A 21254-nucleotide genomic window follows, 5' to 3' on the forward strand; every position below is an offset into this window, starting at 1 on the left:
GAGAGGAGAAGTTACTAGAAAGTTGATTTTTTTTTTAATATGCCATAGGAAAATCTAGAGGGAAGTGTAGCTAGATTGGAGAGTAAACATAGAATATTAGTTTTGCTCCCTCCCTAAACCCTTCAAAAATGGCATTAAGAGTGTCTGGATAAAAAGGAGTCATAAACCCACAAAGATAAGAAGGATAGAAGAAAAATGATATAGAAGCTTGGAACATGAAAAGAAGGTGAATCTAGCGGTAACTGATTTAGAAGATCTGAGAAAGCTGAAACATAAGCAGCTGGTGTAAGAAGCCAAGATGCAATCCAACTGGTATCACAAAACCTCAGAAAGCCTCAAGAATTAGCTTCAGGGCTTCCCTGGTGGCACAGTGGTTGGGAGTCCGCCTGCCGATGCAGGGGATACGGGTTCGTGCCCCGGTCCGGGAAGATCCCACATGCCGCGGAGCGGCTGGGCCCATGAGCCATGGCTGCTGGGCCTGCGCGTCCGGAGCCTGTGCTCCGCAGCGGGAGAGGCCACAACAGTGAGAGGCCCACGTACCGAAAAAAAAAAAAAAAAAAAGAATTAGCTTCACCATGTGCAACTGATAGTGGGGATGAAAGTGAGGTTGACATATTGTTGAAAGCTCCACCCAAAGCTTTATATTGACTGCCTCTCCCCAGCCCTTGAGGAAGCCTAGAGGTATACTCTTTGGAGTAGGTGAACAGATTTACACTGGCACAACTGGGTGTCAGAGCACAGTTCTAAAAAATGAGGCATTAACTGAAAGTCTCCATACTGAACAGTGAGATTTGAAACCCCCTCAGAATCCTGTGTTCCCAGAGGACTGGCAGTTGGGCTTATTCCCTCCAGTTGGGACCTCCTTCTTTTAGCGATCTCATCAGTCTTAGAGAAAATACTTAAAAGTACTGGGAGTCAGTGTCCTCCAATGAACAGGCCAAGCCAGGCCACCCTACAATGGAGGCTGCAAGTTGGCAGTCCCCAACATACACATATAGATTCCAATCATTCCTGTGGTTCCTTCCTCTGAGATAAGCAGGGACAACCAAGAGAACAAGTCAAACACAAGAAACAAAACTTGAAACAGAAATATCCAGGGAGCAGAAAACTTCAGAAAGTAAATCATCAATACCCTCAAAAATCAGAGAAGATATTGCATTTATGAATTAAGGGCAGGATGTTATTTTAAAAAAAGAATATTGAAAGCACAGAAAACAGTTCTTGGAAATTCTGATTGTAGAAATGAAAACCTATGAGGAATATTTGGAGATAAAAGTGTGATGACATTTTCTAGAAATAGAACACAGGAGAGACATTATCAAAGAAATAATTTTCAGAACAAGGACATGAGTTTCCAGGTTGATAGAACAGACTAAGAGCCATTATAACGAATAATAAAAGTCACACGCCAAGTCATGCCATTATGAAATTTCAGAATACTGGAGATGAAGAGAAGTGTCTAAAAACTCCCAGAGAGAAAAACCCAAATGATAAAGAAAACACTATATTTTTCAATAATGAGACTGGAAGCTAAAATTCAATCAAGCAACTTCAAAATTTGAATGGAAAAGATTTGCAACCTAAAATTCTTTACTCCATAAAACCACTAATAATGCTGGAGGAAAAATTAAAGTATTATTATACATGCAGTGTCTCAAGAATTTTGCCTCTCATGGTATTCCATTTCTTCTGAAGCAATTGGAGGCATTTTCTCTCTAAAACAAAGGAATAAACTAAGAGAAAAATGAAATCCAGTTTAAAAAAAAAAGAAAGATAAAGGCAGAGGTGGGGTGGGGAGGGAGAATCCAAAATAGGAGAGAGGCTAAAGGAATCTTATTTTGGGTGTGGGGGGTTGCATATAACAGAGGGCGAAAAGTGGCTTAATCACATAAGAGCTTATTATTTCCTGCTAAAGAGCCTGGTGGTGGGCAGTCTAAGGCAAGTATGGCAGCTCTACAGATTTATCATAGATTTCCTCTCTTTTTCACATCTTCGTACATGACTTACATTTGCAAGTTTACCTCATGCCAAAGCTGGTTGTTGGAATTCCAGATACCATGTTCATATTCCAACCAGGAAAGAAGTATAAGGAAAGAATAGGCAGCCTCTCAGCTCAATTCTTCCTTTTAAACAGCCTTCCTGGAAGTTCCTTACATTTCCATGTATATATCTTTGGCCTGAGCTTTTCATATAGGGAATTTGATACCTAAAGCCTAAAACTGAAAAAGAAAGAGATAGCAAAAAGTTCACCACAATAAGTCTAGTTACCATCTGTCACCATATTGTTATTACAATATTATTGAATATATTCCCCATGCTGTACATTTCATCCCTGTGACTCATTTATTTTGTAACTGGAAATTAGTACTTCTTAATCTCCCTCACCTATTTCACTCTTCCCATCTCCCCTCCCCTCTGGCAACCACCAGTTTGTTCCCAGTAACAGAGTCTGATTCTATTTTTTTATGATTGCTCATTTTGTTTTTGAGATTGCATATATAAGTGAAATCATATGGTCTATCTTTCTCTGACATACTTCACTTAGCATAATTCTTTTTTGATGACTGAGGAATATTCCATTGTGTGTGTGTGTGTGTGAATATATATATATATAAACACAAATATATATACATATGTATGTATATATATACATATGTCATATATGTAAATAGACACACACAGACACACACACACACACATATCCATTCATCTACTGATGGACACTTAGGTTGCTTCCATATCATGGCTATTGTAAAAAAAAAATACTGCAATGAACACAGGGGTGTGTATATCTTGTCAACATTTTTTAAAGTTAATTAATTTATTTATATTTTATTTTTGGCTGTGTTGTGTCTTCATTGAGGTGAGCGGGGGCTACTCTTCATTGTTGTGCACGGGCTTCTCATTGCAGGGGCTTCTCTTGTTGTGGAGCATGGGATCCAGGCATGTAGGTTTCAGTAGTTGTGGCTCATGGGCTCAGTAGTTATGGCTCACAGGCTCTGGAGAGCAGGCTCAGTAGTTGTGGTTCATGGGCTTAGTTGCTCCATGGCTTGTGGGATCTTCCCGGACCAGGGCTCAAACCCACGTCCCCTGCATTGGCAGGCAGATTCTTAACCACTGTGCCACCAGGGAAGTACCTCTTTTCAACTTTTCAAATTATAGTTTTTTTTTCCTTTGGAAAAACATTCAGATGTGGAATTGATAGATCATATGTAGTTCTATTTTTAATTTTTTGAGGAGCATCTATAATATGTTCCATAGTGTCTGTACCAATTTGCATTCCCACCAGCAGTGCACGAGGCCCCCCTTTTCTCTACAACATTACTAACAGTTGTTTATTGTTGTCCTTTTGATAACAGCCATTTTGAAGGGTGGGAGGTGATATCTCATTGTGATTTTGATTTTCATTTCCCTGATGATTAGTGATGTTGAGCATCTTTTCATATGTCTGCTGGCCATTGCTATGTCTTCTTTCAAAAAATGTCTGTTCAGGTCCTCCACGCATTTTTATTGACTTGTTTGTTTTTCTGATGTTGAGGAGTTGTACGAGTTAGTTGTGTATTTTGGATATTAACCCCTTATTAGTTATATCATTTTCAAATATCTTCTCCCATTCAGTAGGCTGCATTTTCATTTTGTTGATAGTTCCCTTCACTGCACAAGTTATTTAGTTTGATGCAGTCCCATTCATTTATTTTTCATTTTGTTTCTCTTGCTGAGGATACAGGTATGAAAAATATTGCTAAGAATGATGTCAAAGAACTTACTGCCTATGTTTTCTTCTAGGAGTTTTATAGTTTTGGGTCTTGCATTTAAGTCCTTAAACAATTTTGATTTTTCTTTATTTTTCTTTTTGGTATATGGTGTTATAAAGTAGTCCAGTTTGATTCTTTTGCATGTAGCTGTTTTCCCAACATTTATTGAAGAAGCTGTCTTTTCTGCCATTGTATATTCTTGTCTCCTTTATCCTAGGTTAATTAATCATGTAAGGGTAAGTTTATTTCTACCTCTCTATTCTGCTCCATGATCTAGCTGTCTGTTTTTGTGCCAGTACAATATTGTTTTGATTACCATAGCTTTGCAGTACATTTTGAATTCAGAGAGCATGACACCTCCAACTTTGTTCTTCTTTCTCAAGATCGTTTAGGTTATTCAGGGTCTTTTGTGTTTAAATACAAATTTTAGAATTATTTATTTTAGCTCTGAGAAAAATACCATTTTTATTTTGATAGAGATTGCACTGAGTCTTTATATTTCCTTGGGTAGTATGCTCATTGTAACAATATTAATTCTTCCAATCATTGAGCACAGTATATCTTTTCATTTGTGTTATCTTCAGTTCATCAATATCGTACATTTTTCTGACTGTAGTACTTTTACCTCTTTGGTTAGATATATTCCTAGAAATTTTAATCTTTTTGATACAATTGTAATAAATGGGCTTGTTTTCTAAATTTCACTTTCTGATAGTTTGTTGTTAGTATATAGAAACATTGTTAGTGTATAGATTTCTGTATAGTATTTTTTTTATCCTGCAAATTTACTAAGTTCATTTATTAGTTCTAGTAGGTTTTCTGGTGGCATCTTTAGGATTTTCTATATATAGTATCATGTCATCTTCAGTGAAAGTTTTCCTTTTTTCTTTACAATTTGGATTCCCTTTTTGTCTGATTGCTTTGGCTACGATTTCCAATACTATATTGAATAGAAGTTGTGAATGGGCATCCTTATCTTGCTCTTGATCTTAGAGGAAATACTCTCAGCTTTTCACCATTAAGTATGATGTTAGCTGTGGGTTGTCATATATGGCCTTACTTTGTTGAGGAATATTCCCTTTATATCCACTTTCTGGAGAGTTTTTATCATAAATCGTTGTTGAATTTTGTTAAAAGACTTTTCTGCATCTATGAGATGATTATATGAATTTTATTCTTCAATTTCTTAATGTAGTGTATCACATAGATTGTTTTGATATTGAATCATCCTTACATACCTGGGATAAATACCACTTGATCATGGTGTATGAGTCTTTTGTTGAATTTAGTTTGCTAATACATTGTGAAGGATTTTTGCATCTATGTTCATCAGTGATATTGGCCTGTAATTTTCTTTTTTCAAGGTGTCTTTGGCTGGTTTTGGTATCATGGTGATGCTGGCTTCATAGAATGAGTTCAGAAGCTTAACTTCCTCTGCAATCTTTAAAATAGTTTGAGAAGTATTGGTGTTGATTCTTCTTTAAGTGTTTGCTAGAATTCACCTGTGAAGCCATGTGGTCCTAGACTTTTGTTATTTGGGAGGTTTTTAGTTTTTTTGATTGCTGATTTAATTTTATTACTGGTAATTTGTCTGTTTATATTTTCTATTTTTTTCCTGATTCATACTTGGGAGATTGTATGTTTCTAGGAATTTGTCCATTTCTTTTACGTTTCCCAATTTGTTGGCAAGTATTTGTTCTAGTAATCTCTTAATGGTCCTTTGTATTTCAGTGATGTTAGTTGTATCTTCCCCCCTTTTTTTTTCTTCTGATTTTATTGGTTTTATTGATTTGGGCCCTCCTTTTTTTCTTGATGAGTCTGGATTAAGGTTTATCAATTTTGTTTATCTTTTCAAAGAACCAGCTCTTACAAGTTCCCTAGTATTATTGTATTACTGTCAATTTCTCCCTTTATGTTTGTTAATATTTGCTGTATGTATTTAATTGCTCCTATGTTGAGTGTGTATACATTTACATTTGCTATATCTTTTTATTTAATTGATTTTTATCATTATGTAATGTTCTTCTTTGTCTCTTTTTTACAATCTTTGTTTAAAGTCTATTTTGTCTGATGTAAGTACTGCTAACCCAACTATCTTTTCATTTCCATTTGCATGGAATACTTTTTCCATCCCTTCACTTTCAGCAACTGTATCTTTAGATATGAAGTGTGTCTCTTGTAGACAGCATATACAGGTCTTGTTGTTGTTTTTTTTTAATCTATTAGGCCACTCTCTGTGTTTTCATTAGAGGATTAGTTCATTTACATTTAAAGTAATTATTGATAGATATGTACTTATTGCCATTTTGTCAATTGTTTGGGGGTTTTGTATAGTTCTTTTTAGTAACTTAGCTCTTTCGCTATTTTCCCTTTTGATTTGATGGATATTTTAATGCTATGTTTGGATTCCTTTCTTTTTTGTGTGTGTATATCTCTTTATAGATTTTTGGTTTGCAGTTCCCATGGCATTTATATATAATAACCTATATATATCTGTGATTATTTAAACGTGCTGATCTCTTAAGTTGAAACACATTCTAACAACAACGCATTTTTACTCCCCCTGCCACATTTAATGTTTTTGACTTCATATTTTATATCCTTTTCTTTTGTAAATCTCTTAACTACTTATTGTGGTTATAAATGATTTTACTACTTTTGTCCTATAACCTTATTACTAGCTGTATAAGTGGTTGATCTACCACCTTTACTGCATATTTTCCTTTACCAATGAGATTTTCTTTTCATAATTTTCATATTTCTAGTTGTGGTCTTTCCTTTTTCACTTAGAAAAGTCCCTTTAACATTTGTTGTAAAGCTAGATTAGTGATGCTGAACTCTTAGGTTTTGCTTGTCTGTAAAACTCTTTATCTCTCCTTCAAATATGAATAATAGCATTGCCGGGTAGAGTCTTCTTGATTGTAAGTTTTTTCTTTCATCACTTTAAATGTATCTTACCACTTGCTTGTGGCCTGAAAAGTTTCTGCTGAAAAGTCAGCTGATAGTCTTATGGGAGTTCCCTTGTGCATAACTAGTTGCTTTTCTCTGGCTGCTTTTAAGATTCTCTTTTTATCTATAATCTTTTGCCATTTAAATTACAGTTTGTCTTGGTGTGGATCTCTTTGAGCTCATTTTGTTTGGGATCCTCTATTCTTACTAGACTTGGATGTCTGTTGTTTTTTCTCAGATTATGGAAGTTTTTAGCCTTTATTTCTTCAAGTAAGTTTTCTTCCTCTGTTTCTCTTTTCCTTCTGGGCCCTCTGTAATGGTAATGTTAGTTACCTTGATGGTGTCCCAGAGGTCTCTTAAACTATTTTCATTTTCTAAAATTATTTTTCCTTTTTTCTGTTCAGCCTTGGTGATTTCCACTACTCTGTCTTCCAGGCACTTATCCATTTCCTCCTGTATCATCTACTCTACTCTTGATTCCCTCTGTGTATTTCTATTTAAGTTATTGTATTCTTCAGCTGTGTTTAGTTTTTTTATCTAACTGAAATTCCTCACTGTGTGCATCCATTCTTCTCCTGAGTTTGTTGAGCCTCTTTATGATTATTAGCTTGAACTCTTTATTGGGTAGTTTGCTTATCTCCACTTTGCTTAGTTCTTCTTCTGGTGTCTTATCTTGTTCCTTCATTTGGAATATATTCCTCTGTCACCTCATTTTGCCAAATTCTTTGTTTTATTTCTATGTATTAGGTAGGTCAGTTATGTTTCCTGATCTTGAGGAAGTGGACTTCTATAGAAGACATCATATTGGGCCTGGCAAAACACTTGCCTCTGTTCACCAGAGCTATATACTCTAGGCATACCCACTATGTGGACTTCATGGGCCCTTCTGTTATAGTGGGACCAATTACTATGGGTGTACTGGCAGGTGGGGCTTTTCTCTGGCCCAGTTGGCTACTAGGCCCAGCTTTGTAGTAGCTGATGGGCAGGGCCAGGTCCCAGTGTGGCTAGCTGCATGGTCTGGGGAGTCCCAGGGCTGGTGCCAGTCCACTGTTGGGCAGCATTGGGTTTCAGGGCAGATAGCTGTGTGGTCCAAGGTACCTGGGACTGGGACAGACCAGGTCCTGGGGCAGATGGTGGGAAGAGCTGGGTCTCTTGTGGCTGGCTGCTGGGTTTGTGGTTCCCAGGATGGATGCCAATTTGCTAAAGTACAGGTAAACCCCCAGCACTAATATGCGAGAGGGAGGATTCCAAAATGGTGCTTGCCAGCACCAGTGTCCTTGTGGTAGAGCAGGTTCCTAAAAAAGGTTGCTACCACTCTCTGTGTCCCTAGGGAGAGTTGCAGTTACCTCCTGCCTCTCTGAGAAGCTCTCCAAGATCAGCTGGAGAGCTTGGGTATGACCCAGGATTCTTTTAAATTACTCTTTCACTGTGGATCTCAGATTGTGTGAGATTTTGTTTGTACCCTTTAAGAATGGAGTCTCTGTTGCCTACAGCCCTCCAGGTCTCCTGTATGCAAGCACCACTGGCTTTCAAAGCCAGATGTTCTGGGGGCTCATCTTTCCAGTAAAGAACCCCAGGGTTGGGAGCTCAATGTGGTAGTTGGGCCCCTTTCTTCTTGGCAAGAACCTCTGCAATTGTGGTTTTCTTTCTCTTTGTGGGTTGCCTACCTAGGGGTGTGGCTCTTGACTATACTGCATCTCCATTTGTCCCACTCATCTCATCGTGGTTCCTTTAGTGGTGGAAAATCTTTTCTTTTAGTCTTCAGATTGTTGCTGTCAATAGTGGCTCTGTAAATTGTTGTAAGTTTGTTGTGCCCATGGGAGGAGGTGAGCTCAGAGTCTCCCTACTTTACCATCTTGGTCACACCTCCCCAAGAGATAGTATTGTTATATATAGATAAACACAAATAAACACTTGTTGAAAAGTGTTGCCTTTGTATAAGGAGAATGAGGGCACAATATGGTGAAGGGGAGAACCTGTTTGTAGAAAAAAGTTTATAGAATTATTTGACTTTTTAACTATATGGATATTTAGCTTTGATTTAAACAGTTAAGTTAAAAACTGAATAAAAGGAAAAACAAACTCCATAGGTGTTCTCAAACTAAACAAAATACTATGGAAGTGTACAAATAAGCATTCTTTCCATTGATAATTTGGGCAATAAAAGAAACTAGTTTTTCTTAAATTACAAATCAAGGTATGATTTTTTACTCAAACTTTTAAATTACAAGAATAAAAAAAGCCCAATGTATTTTCTTTTTTTTCTGCTTAATAACTTTAAAAATAATTTATTGAAGTATAGTTGATTTACAATGTTGTGTTGGTTTCAGGTGTACAGCAAAATGATTCGGTTATATATATATATTTTTTTTTCTTTCTCAGATTCTTTTCCTTTATAGGTTATTACAAAATATTGAGTTTAGTGAGAGGAGGTGAGCTCAAGGTCCTTCTACTCTGCCATGTTCCCCCCTCTTTTCCTTAGTTTCACTTATAATGCCACATTACCAGGTATCTCTAGACCATGTTGCCAAGCCATAGTTCTCATAAATTTTCATTTCACTACACTAGAAAATATTTGTGTCTGATCTTTGAAGATGTGTTCCTTGAGGTAAAAGACTGAAGCCCTGACACTGAGGTTAAATATTGTCTTTGTTGTTCAAGACAAGGGCCAACCAAACCAGAAGTCCTGTCGATTCAATGGCCTGGAAAACGATCAAGTCGTCGAGTCCAGAGACACAAAATCTTCTCCCCCAACAGCCCTCAGTTTAATGTCTATGGTGCAGGTAATGAAACTTTGTCATTTTTCTTGAAGTTGACTCAATTGTATCTTCATATTGACTTATTTAAAAAGGACCAAAAGGCAGCTAAAACAATAATAATGGAATGCTTTTCTTACACTGAACAGGTTTGTCTGAAACCAAAGTGGTAAAGGTCTAAGATATTAAGAACTAGGGTGGTGATCCTAATCATCAGTTCTGTCAGAATCCTAGCAGTTGTACTTGGGCAGTACACAGAGACATGTTGGGTAGGGAAGAAAGTGACTCAACCACCTAATATGTGAAAGACTTAAGACCTATAGAAATCATCATCATCTCCAAGCAAAGGAGGTGCCCTTTAGTCTGCACCCTAATCCCAGATCCCCAAGCCTGGTTAAGCATACTCTAAATTCATTTTAGAAAAAGTTTATTGTTTCCTTTCATAACAGGACTAAAATTATAGTGGCTTTTGAAGTGCATAATGTAGTATATGATTGAGACCTCAATAATATTCATTAGGTCATCATATTTTAACCATGTAATTTATATTAATTACTTTAAAATACTTTGAAATATGAAAATTTATGTTGTTAAGTAGAGTAATTTTTATAAAGTATGAATATATATGCATATGTATGTATATATGTATCTGTATGTACCTGCACATATCACTTGAACATGTCATTTTAACATAAATGAATATTTAAATATCTACCATTTCAGAAAATCAATGTATAGATATAGTCTGTATTTACACAGATTGTACTTGAAAGATTTCAAAGTGCTTTCTTGAACACTGTCTTATTTTATCCTAACACCTTATAAGATAGATGTTAGTATCTCCATCTCCCCAGAAAGTAAAGCTATTTGTCTAGGGGTAATGGATCATTAGTCATTTTTTACAGTGAAACAACCTCAAAATCTCAGTGATTACAACTGGAAATATTTGGTTCTTTTCTCTCATGGGTCTATGTTTGACTGTGATTTGAGTGATCTCAGCTGGATGTGGCTCCAGCTTGTAGGTTGGATTCAGCTCTACTCCTCATGTAGCTTCTTAGGATCAGGGACTACTTGGGGCAATATCTTCTCCTGGTCAGTATCAAAAGTACAGGAAAAATCATGAAGCTCATTTAGAACCACTGTAGTAGTGGCCACGATGGTGGAATAGGAAGACACTGAGCTCACCTTCTCCCATGGTCACATCAGAATTACAACTATTTACAGAGCAACTATTGATGAGAAAGACAAGAAGACTAGCAGAAAAGATATTCCACAACTAGATACATTAAAAGGAATCACAACAAGATGGGTAGGAGGGGCAGAGAAGTGGTATGGTCAAGATCCATATACCTAAGAGGGTGACCCACAAATGAAATGATAATTACAATCACAGAGCTTCTCCACAAGTGAGCAAGGGGTTCAAGCCCCACATCAGGGTCTACAGCTTGGGGTTCTGCACCAGGAAATTAAACCCCCAGACATTTGACTTTGAAGGCCAGGAGGGTTCACCTTGGGGAGAGCCAGAAGGCTGTAGGATATAGAGACTCCACTCTTAAAATGTGCACAAAAATTCTCACATGCTCTGGGATACAGGTAAGAAGTAGTGACTTGAAAAGAGAATGAGTCAGACCTACCTGCTGATCTTGGAGAGCTTCCTGGAGAGGCAGGAAGCAACTGTAACTCATCCTGGGGACACAGACACTGGTGGCAGCTATTTTGGGGAGCTCATTCTACCACAAGGACACTAATGATGGCAGGAACCACTTTGGAATCCTTCTTCTAGCTAATTAGTGCTGAGACCTGTCCCTGCCCACCAGCTTGTGAGCACTAGAATTAAGATGCCTCAAGACAAGCAGCTAGTCAGGTGGGGACACAGGCTCACCCACCAGCAAGCTGGTTGACTTAAGAATCCCTGAGTCTACAGTGGCTCCAGGACCCAATCCTACTCACCAGAGGGCTCAGGACCTGGCCTCACCCACCAAAGCACTGGCACTAGCCTCAAGAAATCACAGGGCCCCACAGTCTGCCATTGGGACCCAACCTCATCCACAGTGGATTGACACCAAATCTGGGAAAACTCCCCCACCAGGGGTCTGCAGCCAGAGACCCTGAGACATAGTTCTACTGACCAATGGGCTGGCACTAGCCCTAGGACTAGCCTCACCCACCATTGAGCAGGCACCAGCCCCAGGATCCCCTGGGACTTAGACCCACCCACCAACAAGCCTACACATCAACTCTGGTACCCTCAGGACCCAGAATTCAGAGACCCTGGAACCCGAGTCTGCCCACCAGTGAGCTGGAATTAGGATTGGTATGCTCAAGGCCTCATTGCAGCCCACTAGTAAGCTGACTCCAACCCTTTAGGCCTCAGCTCTGAGACACCAGCTCTGAGACACCTTGAACCCCTCAGCCAGCTGCCCTGGGATCCAGCCCCACTCACGAGCAGGCTGACACCAGCTTTGGGACATCCTGGACCCTGCAGCAAGCCATGTCTGGAACTTGCCTCATACACGAGTAGGGCAAGACTAGATCTGGCACCTGTGGCCCTACAGCCACCCACCCCAGCACCAAGATCCACCTGCCACTGGTCCAGCACTAGCCCCAGGAATCCCAGGACACTGTGGTCAGCCATGTCATGACCAGCCCTTGCCCACAAGTAGTTGGCATCCTCTGCCCAAGGCAAGGCCTGGCAATCAACCAGACAGGGGCTAGCCACACCAACTAGATCAGCCACAGTAGTCAGTCAGCCAAAATGGAAGGACCCGCACAACACAAAAAGGGGGCACTCCTAAAGCATGTACCTCTGGTGACCATAGAGGAGTGCACCACAGGTACACATAGGACATCTCCTACAAAAGGACACCTCTTCAAAGTCAAGAAATGTAACAAACCTCCCAAATACTTAGAAATAAAAACAGCAAATTGGGAAAAATGAGGTGATAGAGGAATTAGTCCCAAATGAAGGACCAAGATAAAACTCCAGAAGAAGAACTAAGTGAAGTGGAGGTTAGTGATGTATCTGATAAAGAGTTCAAGTTAATTATCATAGAGATGTTCAAAGAACCTGAGAGAAGAGTTTGGATAAACAAAACAGAGGGAAATGTCAGAAGTCAGAAGTTTTTACGAAGAGATAGAAATGTCAGAAGTTTTTACAAAGAGATAGAAAATGTAAAGAAGAACCAAACAGAGATGAAGTATACAAAACTGAAATTAAAAATGCACTAGAAGGAATTAAAAATGCACTAGAAGGAATCAACAATAAATTGGATACTACAGAGGAACAAATCAGCAAGCTGGAAGACAGAGTAGTGAAATCACTCAAGCTGAATGGAAGAAAGGAAAAAAAAGAAATAGAACTATTTATGAGACCACTGGGACTACATCAAGTGTACTAATATTTGAATTATAGGGGTCCCAGAAGACAATAGAGAGAGAGAAAGAGAAAAGAAATAGAACTATTTATGAGACCACTGGGACTACATCAAGTGTACTAATATTTGCATTATAGGGGTCCCAGAAGACAATAGAGAGAGAGAAAGAGAAAGAGGCAGAGAACATAGTTGAACACAGTACTGACACCTTCCCTAATTTGGGAAAGGAAACAGTAATTCAGGTCCAGGAATGACTGAAAGTTCCAAACAGGTTCAACCCAAAGTGACACACTGAGAAGCATTATAATAAAATGGCAAAAATTAAAGATGAAGAGACAATATTAAAAGCAGTAAGGGAAAAGCAACAAATTACATATAAGGGAACTCCCATAGGCTATCAGCTTACTTATCAGCAGAAACTCTTCTGGCCAGGAAAAGTGACATGATACATTTAAAGAGATGAAAGGGGAAGACCTGTAAACAAGAATACTCTATACAGCAAAGCTTTCATTCAGATTTGAAGAAGAGATCAAAAGTTTTACAACAAGAAAAAGCTAAAAGACAGCATCACCACCAAGCCAGCTTCACAAGAAATGTTAAAGGGACTTTTCTAAGCAGAAAAGAAAAAGCCACAACTAGAAATATGAAAATTATGAAAGGAGAAATCTCATTAGTAAAGGGAAATATGTAGTAAGATAATAAATCAACCACATATAAAGCTAGTAGGAAGGTTAATTGATAAAAGTAGTAAAATCATCTATATCCACAATAGTTAGGGGATATAAAATACAAAAATGTAAAATATGATGTCAAAAACATTAAATGCGGGCATGGGAGTAAAAATGCAGAGTTGTTAAAATGGGTTTGAACTTAAAAGATTAACAACTTTTAATAGTCACGGATATATATATATGACTATTTAAAGTCACGGAGATATATATATATATATATATATATATATATATATATATATCCATGACTATTTAAAGTCACCTATATATATATATATATCAATATATCAGTGTATATATATATATATATATATATATATAAAACTCATGGTAACCACAAGCCAAAAATCTATAATAGATGTACACACAAAAAAAGAGAAAGGAATACAAACATAACATTGAAGATCAAATCACAAGGGAAGTCATCAAATCATAAGGGAAGGGAGCAAAAAAAAGAAGTAAGGAACAAAAAAGAACTTTAAAAATCCCAAAACAATTGACAAAATGGCAATAAGTACACACCGATTGATAATCTCTTTAAATGTCAATAACTAAGTGCTCCAATCAAAAGGCATAGAATGGCTGCTTGGAAACCAAAACAAGATCCATAGGTATGCTGCCTATAAGAGACTCACTTTAGATCTAAAGACACAGACAGACTGAAAATGAGGGGATGGAAAAAAGATATTCCATGCAAAAGAAAATGCAAAAAAACCTAGGGTAGCAATACTTATATTAGACAAAGTATGCTTCAAAACAAAGACTGTAAAAAGAGAAAAAGGACATTACGTAATGATCAAGGGATCAATCCCAGAAGAAGATATAACAAAAGTAAATATATATAAACCCAACGTAGGACACCTAAATATGTAAAGCAAATATTAACAGACATAAAGGGAGAAATTGATGATAACACAATAATACTAAGGGATGACTTAAACACCCTATTTACATCAATGGACAGATTATCCAAACAGAAAATCAATAAGGAAACACTGACCTTAAACAACACCTTAGACAAGATGGATTTAACAGATGTATATATGGGACATTCCATCCAAAAGCAGCAGATTACACATTCTTTTCAAGGGCACATGGAACATTCTCCAGGATAGATCACATGCTAGGCCACAAAATAAGTCTCAGTAAATTTAGGAAGACTGAAATAATATTAAGCAACTTTTCAACCACAATGCTATGAGACTAGAAATCAAGAAAAAAAAGTGCAAATAAACACAAACACATAGAAGCTAAAGAATATGCCTATAAAAAAACAATGGGTTGCTGGAAAAATCAAAGAAGAAATCAAAAAATAAATGGAGACAAATTAAAATGGAAACACAATGATCAAAAATCTATGGGATGCAGCAGCAGCAGTTCTAAGAGGAAGTTTATAGCAATACAAGCTTACCTGAGGGAACAAGAAAAATCTCACATAAATAACCTTACCTTACACCTAAAGGACTAGGAAAGGAAGAAAAGACAAAACCTGAATTTATTAGAAGGAAAGAAATCATAAAGATCAGAGAGGAAATAAATAAAACTGAGACTTAAAAACAGTAAAAAAAAAAAAAACAAAACACCAAAAACAAAAGACCAATGAAAGCAAGAGCAGGTTCTTTGAAAAGATAAACAAAATTGATAAACCTTTACCAAGACTCATCAAGGAAAAGAGAGAGGACCCAAATCATTAAAATCAGAAATAAAACAGAAGTTATAACCAACACCAGAGAAATACAAAGGATCATAAGAGGTTACCATGAACAATTATATGCCAATAAAATGGACAATGTAGAAGAAATGAACATATTCAGAAGAAACAGAAAATATGAACAGACCAAATACCAGGAATGAAATTGAGACAGTAATAAAACTGCCCCCAAGAAACAAAAGTCCAGGAGCAGTTATCCTCACAGATGAATTCTACCAAATATTTAGAAAAGAGTTACCACCTATTCTTCTCAAGATATTCCAAAAAATTGCAGAGGAAGGGACACTTTCCAACTCATTCTGTGAGGCCAGCATCACCCTGATACCAAAACCTGAAAAGATATCACACACAACAAGAAAACTTCAGGCCAATATGAACATAAATGTAAAAATCCTCAATAAAATGTTAGCAAACAAATTGAGCAATACATGAAAGGAATCATGAGCCATGATCAAGTAATATATTTATCCCAAGGATGCAAGGATGCTTCAATATCTGCAAAACAATCTATGTCATACATTATATTAAGAAACTAAAGAATAAAATTCATATAATCATCTCAATAACTGCAGAAAAGTTTTTGACAAAATTCAACATCCATTTATGATAAAAACTCTCCAGAAAGTGGGTATAGAGGGAACATTTCTCAACAAAACAAAGGTCGTATATGACAACCCACATCATACTCAAAACAAAGGCCATATATTACAACCTACATCATACTCAATGGGGAGAAGCTGAAAGCATTTCCTCTAAGATCAGGAGCAAGACAAGGATGCCCACTCTCACGACTTCTCTTTAACGTAGTATTGGAAGTCCTAGTCACAGAAATCAGACTAAAAAAAGAAATAAAAGGAATGCATACTGAAAAGGAAGAAGTAAAACTGTCAATATTTGAAGATGATATGACACTATACATAAGAAATCCTAAAGACACCACCAAAAAGCTACCAGAACTCAACAATGAATTTGGTAAGGTTTCAGGTTACAAAACGAATATACAGAAATCTGTTGCATTGCTATACACTAAAAACATAGTATCAGAATAGAAATTATGAAAACAATTCCCTTTATGTTTCCATCAAAAAGAGTAAAATGCCTAGGAATAAATCTAACTAAGGAGGTACAAGACATGTACTTCAAAAACTGACGAAAGTAATTGAAGATGAGACAAACAGATGGATAGACATTTCTCCAAAAAAGATATACAGATTGCCAACAAACACATGAAAGGATGCTCAACATCACTAATCATTGGATAAATGCAAATAAAAACCACAATGGGGTATCACCTCACACCAGTCAGAATGTCCATCATCAAAAATCTACAAACAATCAATGCTGGAGAGGGTGTGGAGAAGAGGGAACCTTCTTGTACTGTTGGTGGGAATGTAAATTGATAAAGCCACTATGGAAAACAGTATGGAGGTTCTTTAACAAACTAAAAATAGAACTACCATACGACCCAGCAATCCCACTACTGGGCATATACCCTGAGAAAACCATAATTCAATATTCATAGAAGCATTCATAGAAGCATTATTAGAAGCATTCATAGAAGCATTATTTACAATAGCCAAGATATGGAAGCAAACTAAGTGTCCATCAACAGATGAATGGATAAAGAAGATGTGATATATATATATATATATATATATATACACACACATACACACACATATGTATGTATACAATGGAGTATGACTCAGCCATAAAAAAGAATGAAATATTGCCATTTGCAACAACATGGATGGACCTGGAGTGAAATAAGTCAGAAAGAGAAAGACAAATACTAAATATTATCACTTGTATGTGGAATATAAAAAATTAAACATGGGATATATGTTTATGTATAGCTGATTCACTTTGTTATACAGCAGAAACTAACACACCATTTAAAAGCAATTATACTCCAATAAAGATGTTTAAAGAAAATTAAACCATAGATTGTTCTTTCCATTTTTCATTTAGAAAACAGTATTAAGCCCAAAATATCCTTTTATGGGACTTTGTTGTGATAGCTGCCTTAAATTCTTTTAGGAGCAACCTAGAATGGAAAGATGTTAACTACTTTGCAAATTAAAATATAAACATAAACTTTGTTTACATATTTATAATATTTTATTGTAAAAGCACTCATTTTTAGTAGCCACTTCTTTGTGGCAATGCTACTGCTTCTTTTTGCATCATAATTTATTTGGTGGGCTTTGAGAGGAGCTTCACTGAAGACGGCAGGTGGAGAAGTGAATTCTAATGTAAAGTACTACCCCCTTATAATTTAGGTCTTATCTTCCTAACATTCAAAGCTAAAACAAGGCTTTATAGTCTTAAATTCAATCACATTCTTCTATCAGGAAATATTAAAAACTATTACTTCAGCAAATGTCTGTGAAAATATTTTGAGCAAGCTGCCATAAGGATACACAAGGATACCAGGATGTTTGTGCAGGGGCTCACACCACAACTTACTCCTTCTTGCCTTTGCATAATAACATATATAACAGCAACAATAATAGCAGCAGAACTTACATAATGTTTATCCTGCTGTTAGATAGAGATGTGTGTGTGTATACACAGACATATTAAAAATACTAGGGGGCTTCCCTGGTGGAAGTGGTTGAGAGTCCGCCTGCCGATGCAGGGGACCCGGGTTCGTGCCCCGGTCTGGGAAGATCCCACATGCCGCGGAGCGGCTGGGCCTATGAGCCATGGCCGCTGAGCCTGCGCGTCCGGAGCCTGTGCTCCGCAACGGGGAGGCCACAGCAGTGAGAGGCCCGCATACCGCAAAATAAATAAATAAATAAAAATAAAAATAAATAAAAATACTACATACATAGTACATGTATGTTTGTGTGTGTATATATACACATATGTATGTATGCATATGTGTATATATACACAATCCTCACAGTGAGGCTTGTGATATTATTATGCCCATTTAAAAATAAGAAAAGTGAGACCAGAGATGTTAAGTAATTTGACCAAAATCAGCGGGCTCCAGAGTTTGTACTCTTCACTCCTATGCCATGAACATAGTGTCCACTCAGGTTAGTCCCTAGGGAAGGAGATACCAGCTACCTTGCTCTTCTACTTCTTTTTGATTAATAATTTATCCCTTGCTGTGTTCATGGCTATGATTTCCCTGGCTCCTGCCACTGCCCCAGAAGTAAGTTTAGAATTGTTTCTTGGTGCTTTCCTTTTTCTAAAAGAAAAATCAGCTACATTATGTGGTGGTAAAAATGGCTCAGCAGGATCTGTTCTTTTGAATATCAAAGGCCAGTGTAGGCAACAACATAAAAAAAATAGACATAAAAATGAACCCACTGGGATACATGGATCTATGGAAATCAATAACTTAGAAAGAACTCATGTGAATCTATCTATATACATAAATATAAATATAAATATATATATATATTTAAATGTGGTGATTAGCCAGTGACACTGTGTTCTTCCTTCAGGGTAAAAGAAAAGCTCTGAGACACCAAAGCATTCCTGCTCTGTCTAGAGTTTAATATATTGCCCTCATGGTTTTCCCCTCAAGGCTTATTAGAAGAAGATAACCAGTGGATGACCCAGATAAACAGACTCCAGAAATTAATTGATAGACTGGAAAAGAAGGTGAGTACTTCCTTTTCTTTCTTCTCCCTCTTAGTTTTCAGTAGATTATGACTCATTATTCCTTATTCCCCCAATATTCATGTCTGCCTGGATAGAATAGCAACCAGGATCTCCATTATACTGCTTGATAGTTATTTGGGATTTTTGTTAAAGTAAATATAATGTTAATTCTCATTCCCCCCATGCCAATCCCTAATTATAGTTAAAATAGTATATAGGGTTTAAAGTTAAATAAATCTACTGCATTGTCTGACTTTTAGGTTATCAATCATGTAAGGTAGCAGTGTGCTTGAATGATGCAAATGGCAGCTCTTGGGAATGACCTGGTTGATGTCTTGGGAATGTTTCAAAGTGATTCAGGGAAATGGCTGTGTGGTACACTAAAAGATGATATTGTACACTCAACTTCTAGAAATTAGCATCTTAACTGATGATTTTTAGCATGAAAACTACCAAGTTAGCAAGCAAGTTAAGATATGATGAAGAGTTCTTCAGAACTATATTTTATGTTTCCAGTTATTGTATTTTTATTGACTAATTCAATTAACACCAAGTAGTCCTGATATTATAGTTATATTCCTCTTAAGCAGCTTTAATGGAAGAAGCTGCTTTTGTTAATCAGTAAGAATATGTGTTTTCTGTGCATGCCAAGCACGAAAGAAGGAACCTTTATGCTTGAGAGAGAGTTTCTGACTTTGAAGGACCCAGAGTCTACCCGTAAAAATATTCTATATTCATAAAATGAGTTAACAGATTTTTAAAAGTATGCAGTTGCACAAAACCAAGCTCATTGTTAATGCTCAGTAAATACTTAGTGACTGACTGAGACATGCCAAAGGAATGGCGCATATACTAAAATTTACAGTTGCTAACCTGAAGGAATGATCACTGCAAGCTGGGAAGGACCACTTGTGTCAGGAAGGGCTTAAGGGGCCTTTAGAAATGATGACAATTAGGAATTTTGAGTGCAAGTAACAGAAATTACCTCTTTAATAAAAAAGAAATCTCTAGAAGGAAATGGGAGTGTTCACGAATCAACAGACAGTCTAGAGATCTAGACTTAGGAAGTCAGTAGACAAGATAAGTCTAGAGATGTAGGTAAGCAAGAAATACTCACCAGTCTCTCAGGTTGTCTCCACTGTAATAAATGAGTTTCAACAATTTCCAGTCTATGGACATTCTGCTCAAGATTCCACTTTCCAGGAGGGAGAGTCTGGTTTGTCTTGTTACGGTTGCACGCAGGTCTCTTAGATAAGGAAGGAGAGAAAACCTTGGTTAACAGTCAAGTATTAAAATGAGATGAGATCATTCACTGAAGGAAATTGTATTGTCACTAAAATCAGAATAAATGTTAGTCAGCTAACAAACTAATAAGTATTTGCTATGGGAAAATAAATTTTTAGTAAACAGAGAGCAGTTGGAGAGGGCATTCAGATAAGGTGATGGCATGAGCAAAGGTTAAGTAGACCAACCTGGTTAGAGTCTTCCATTTAGGGACATAGTGACAAATTAGATTATATGAAAGGGTGGGGCTGAATTATGGATGGCCTTAAATAACAGACTAAGGAATTTGGACTTGATCTTGGAGACAACAGGAGGCATTTATTATTTTTCAACAGATAAGTGACATAATAAAAAAGATCCTTTAGATAGAAAATTGGACAGCAAGAATATGAAATGGATTCAAACAAGAAGATTCAAAGTCAGAGCTACCAAAGCCAGCTATAACAGTGACATTAAAGGGCAGGCTGTATACCTGAGCCACTGGGATCAAGTATAGTAAAAGATGGGCCTGGACTAAGTGACTAAAAAGAAAATGGCAGATTTGAAAGACTTGAGGTGAAATTAACAGGACCGTTGAATGGGTATGATGTGTAAAAGGGTAGTTTCAAATAGGAGTCTGAGGATTTGAGCCCAAGTGTCTGAGACAATTATACCACTAACAGACAAGGGAGAGACAGTGAGAGATAATTGGTGAGGTAAAGTGAGGAGGTGAACTGGTTTATTAAATTTCAAGATATAATAGGACATCTAAGTAGAAATATCCAGTTAGATTAGTATTTAAGAAGCCAGGACAACAGATTGAGATCTTGAGAGCCATCTCCCAGAGGTGAAACCTCATGTCCTAAGGATGGGTAAGGTCTCTGAAATGGAGATTCTGTACAAAGAAGAACCACGTCTAGAGGAAACAACTTTGGAGAGTTCCAGTCCCTCTGCCACCACATCACTGTTCACTAAATTTAAATTGACCACTTATGGGGACAAATAACGTAAACTAAGAGTTTGCAGCAAGTCAACTTTCCTCCTTTCTAATTTCATTAATTGATGTGTGAATTGAGATTAAAATGCTTGATAAT

General features: G+C 37.0%; 1 protein-coding gene across 2 annotated transcripts in view; it reads left to right on the forward strand.

Annotated features, from left to right (window-relative positions):
- Positions 1-21254, forward strand: part of NECAB1 (N-terminal EF-hand calcium binding protein 1) — a 276794-nt gene that overhangs the window by 200623 nt on the left and 54917 nt on the right. For both annotated transcript variants that reach the window (XM_060287190.1, XM_030862858.2), the window contains exons 7-8: positions 9366-9487; positions 18821-18897. In XM_060287190.1, the coding sequence (XP_060143173.1) occupies positions 9366-9487; positions 18821-18897 (199 nt within the window). The remainder of the gene's footprint in view (positions 1-9365; positions 9488-18820; positions 18898-21254) is intronic.

This window comes from Globicephala melas, chromosome 17, assembly GCF_963455315.2.
Source record: "Globicephala melas chromosome 17, mGloMel1.2, whole genome shotgun sequence".
NCBI classification, from domain to species: Eukaryota; Metazoa; Chordata; class Mammalia; order Artiodactyla; family Delphinidae; genus Globicephala; species Globicephala melas.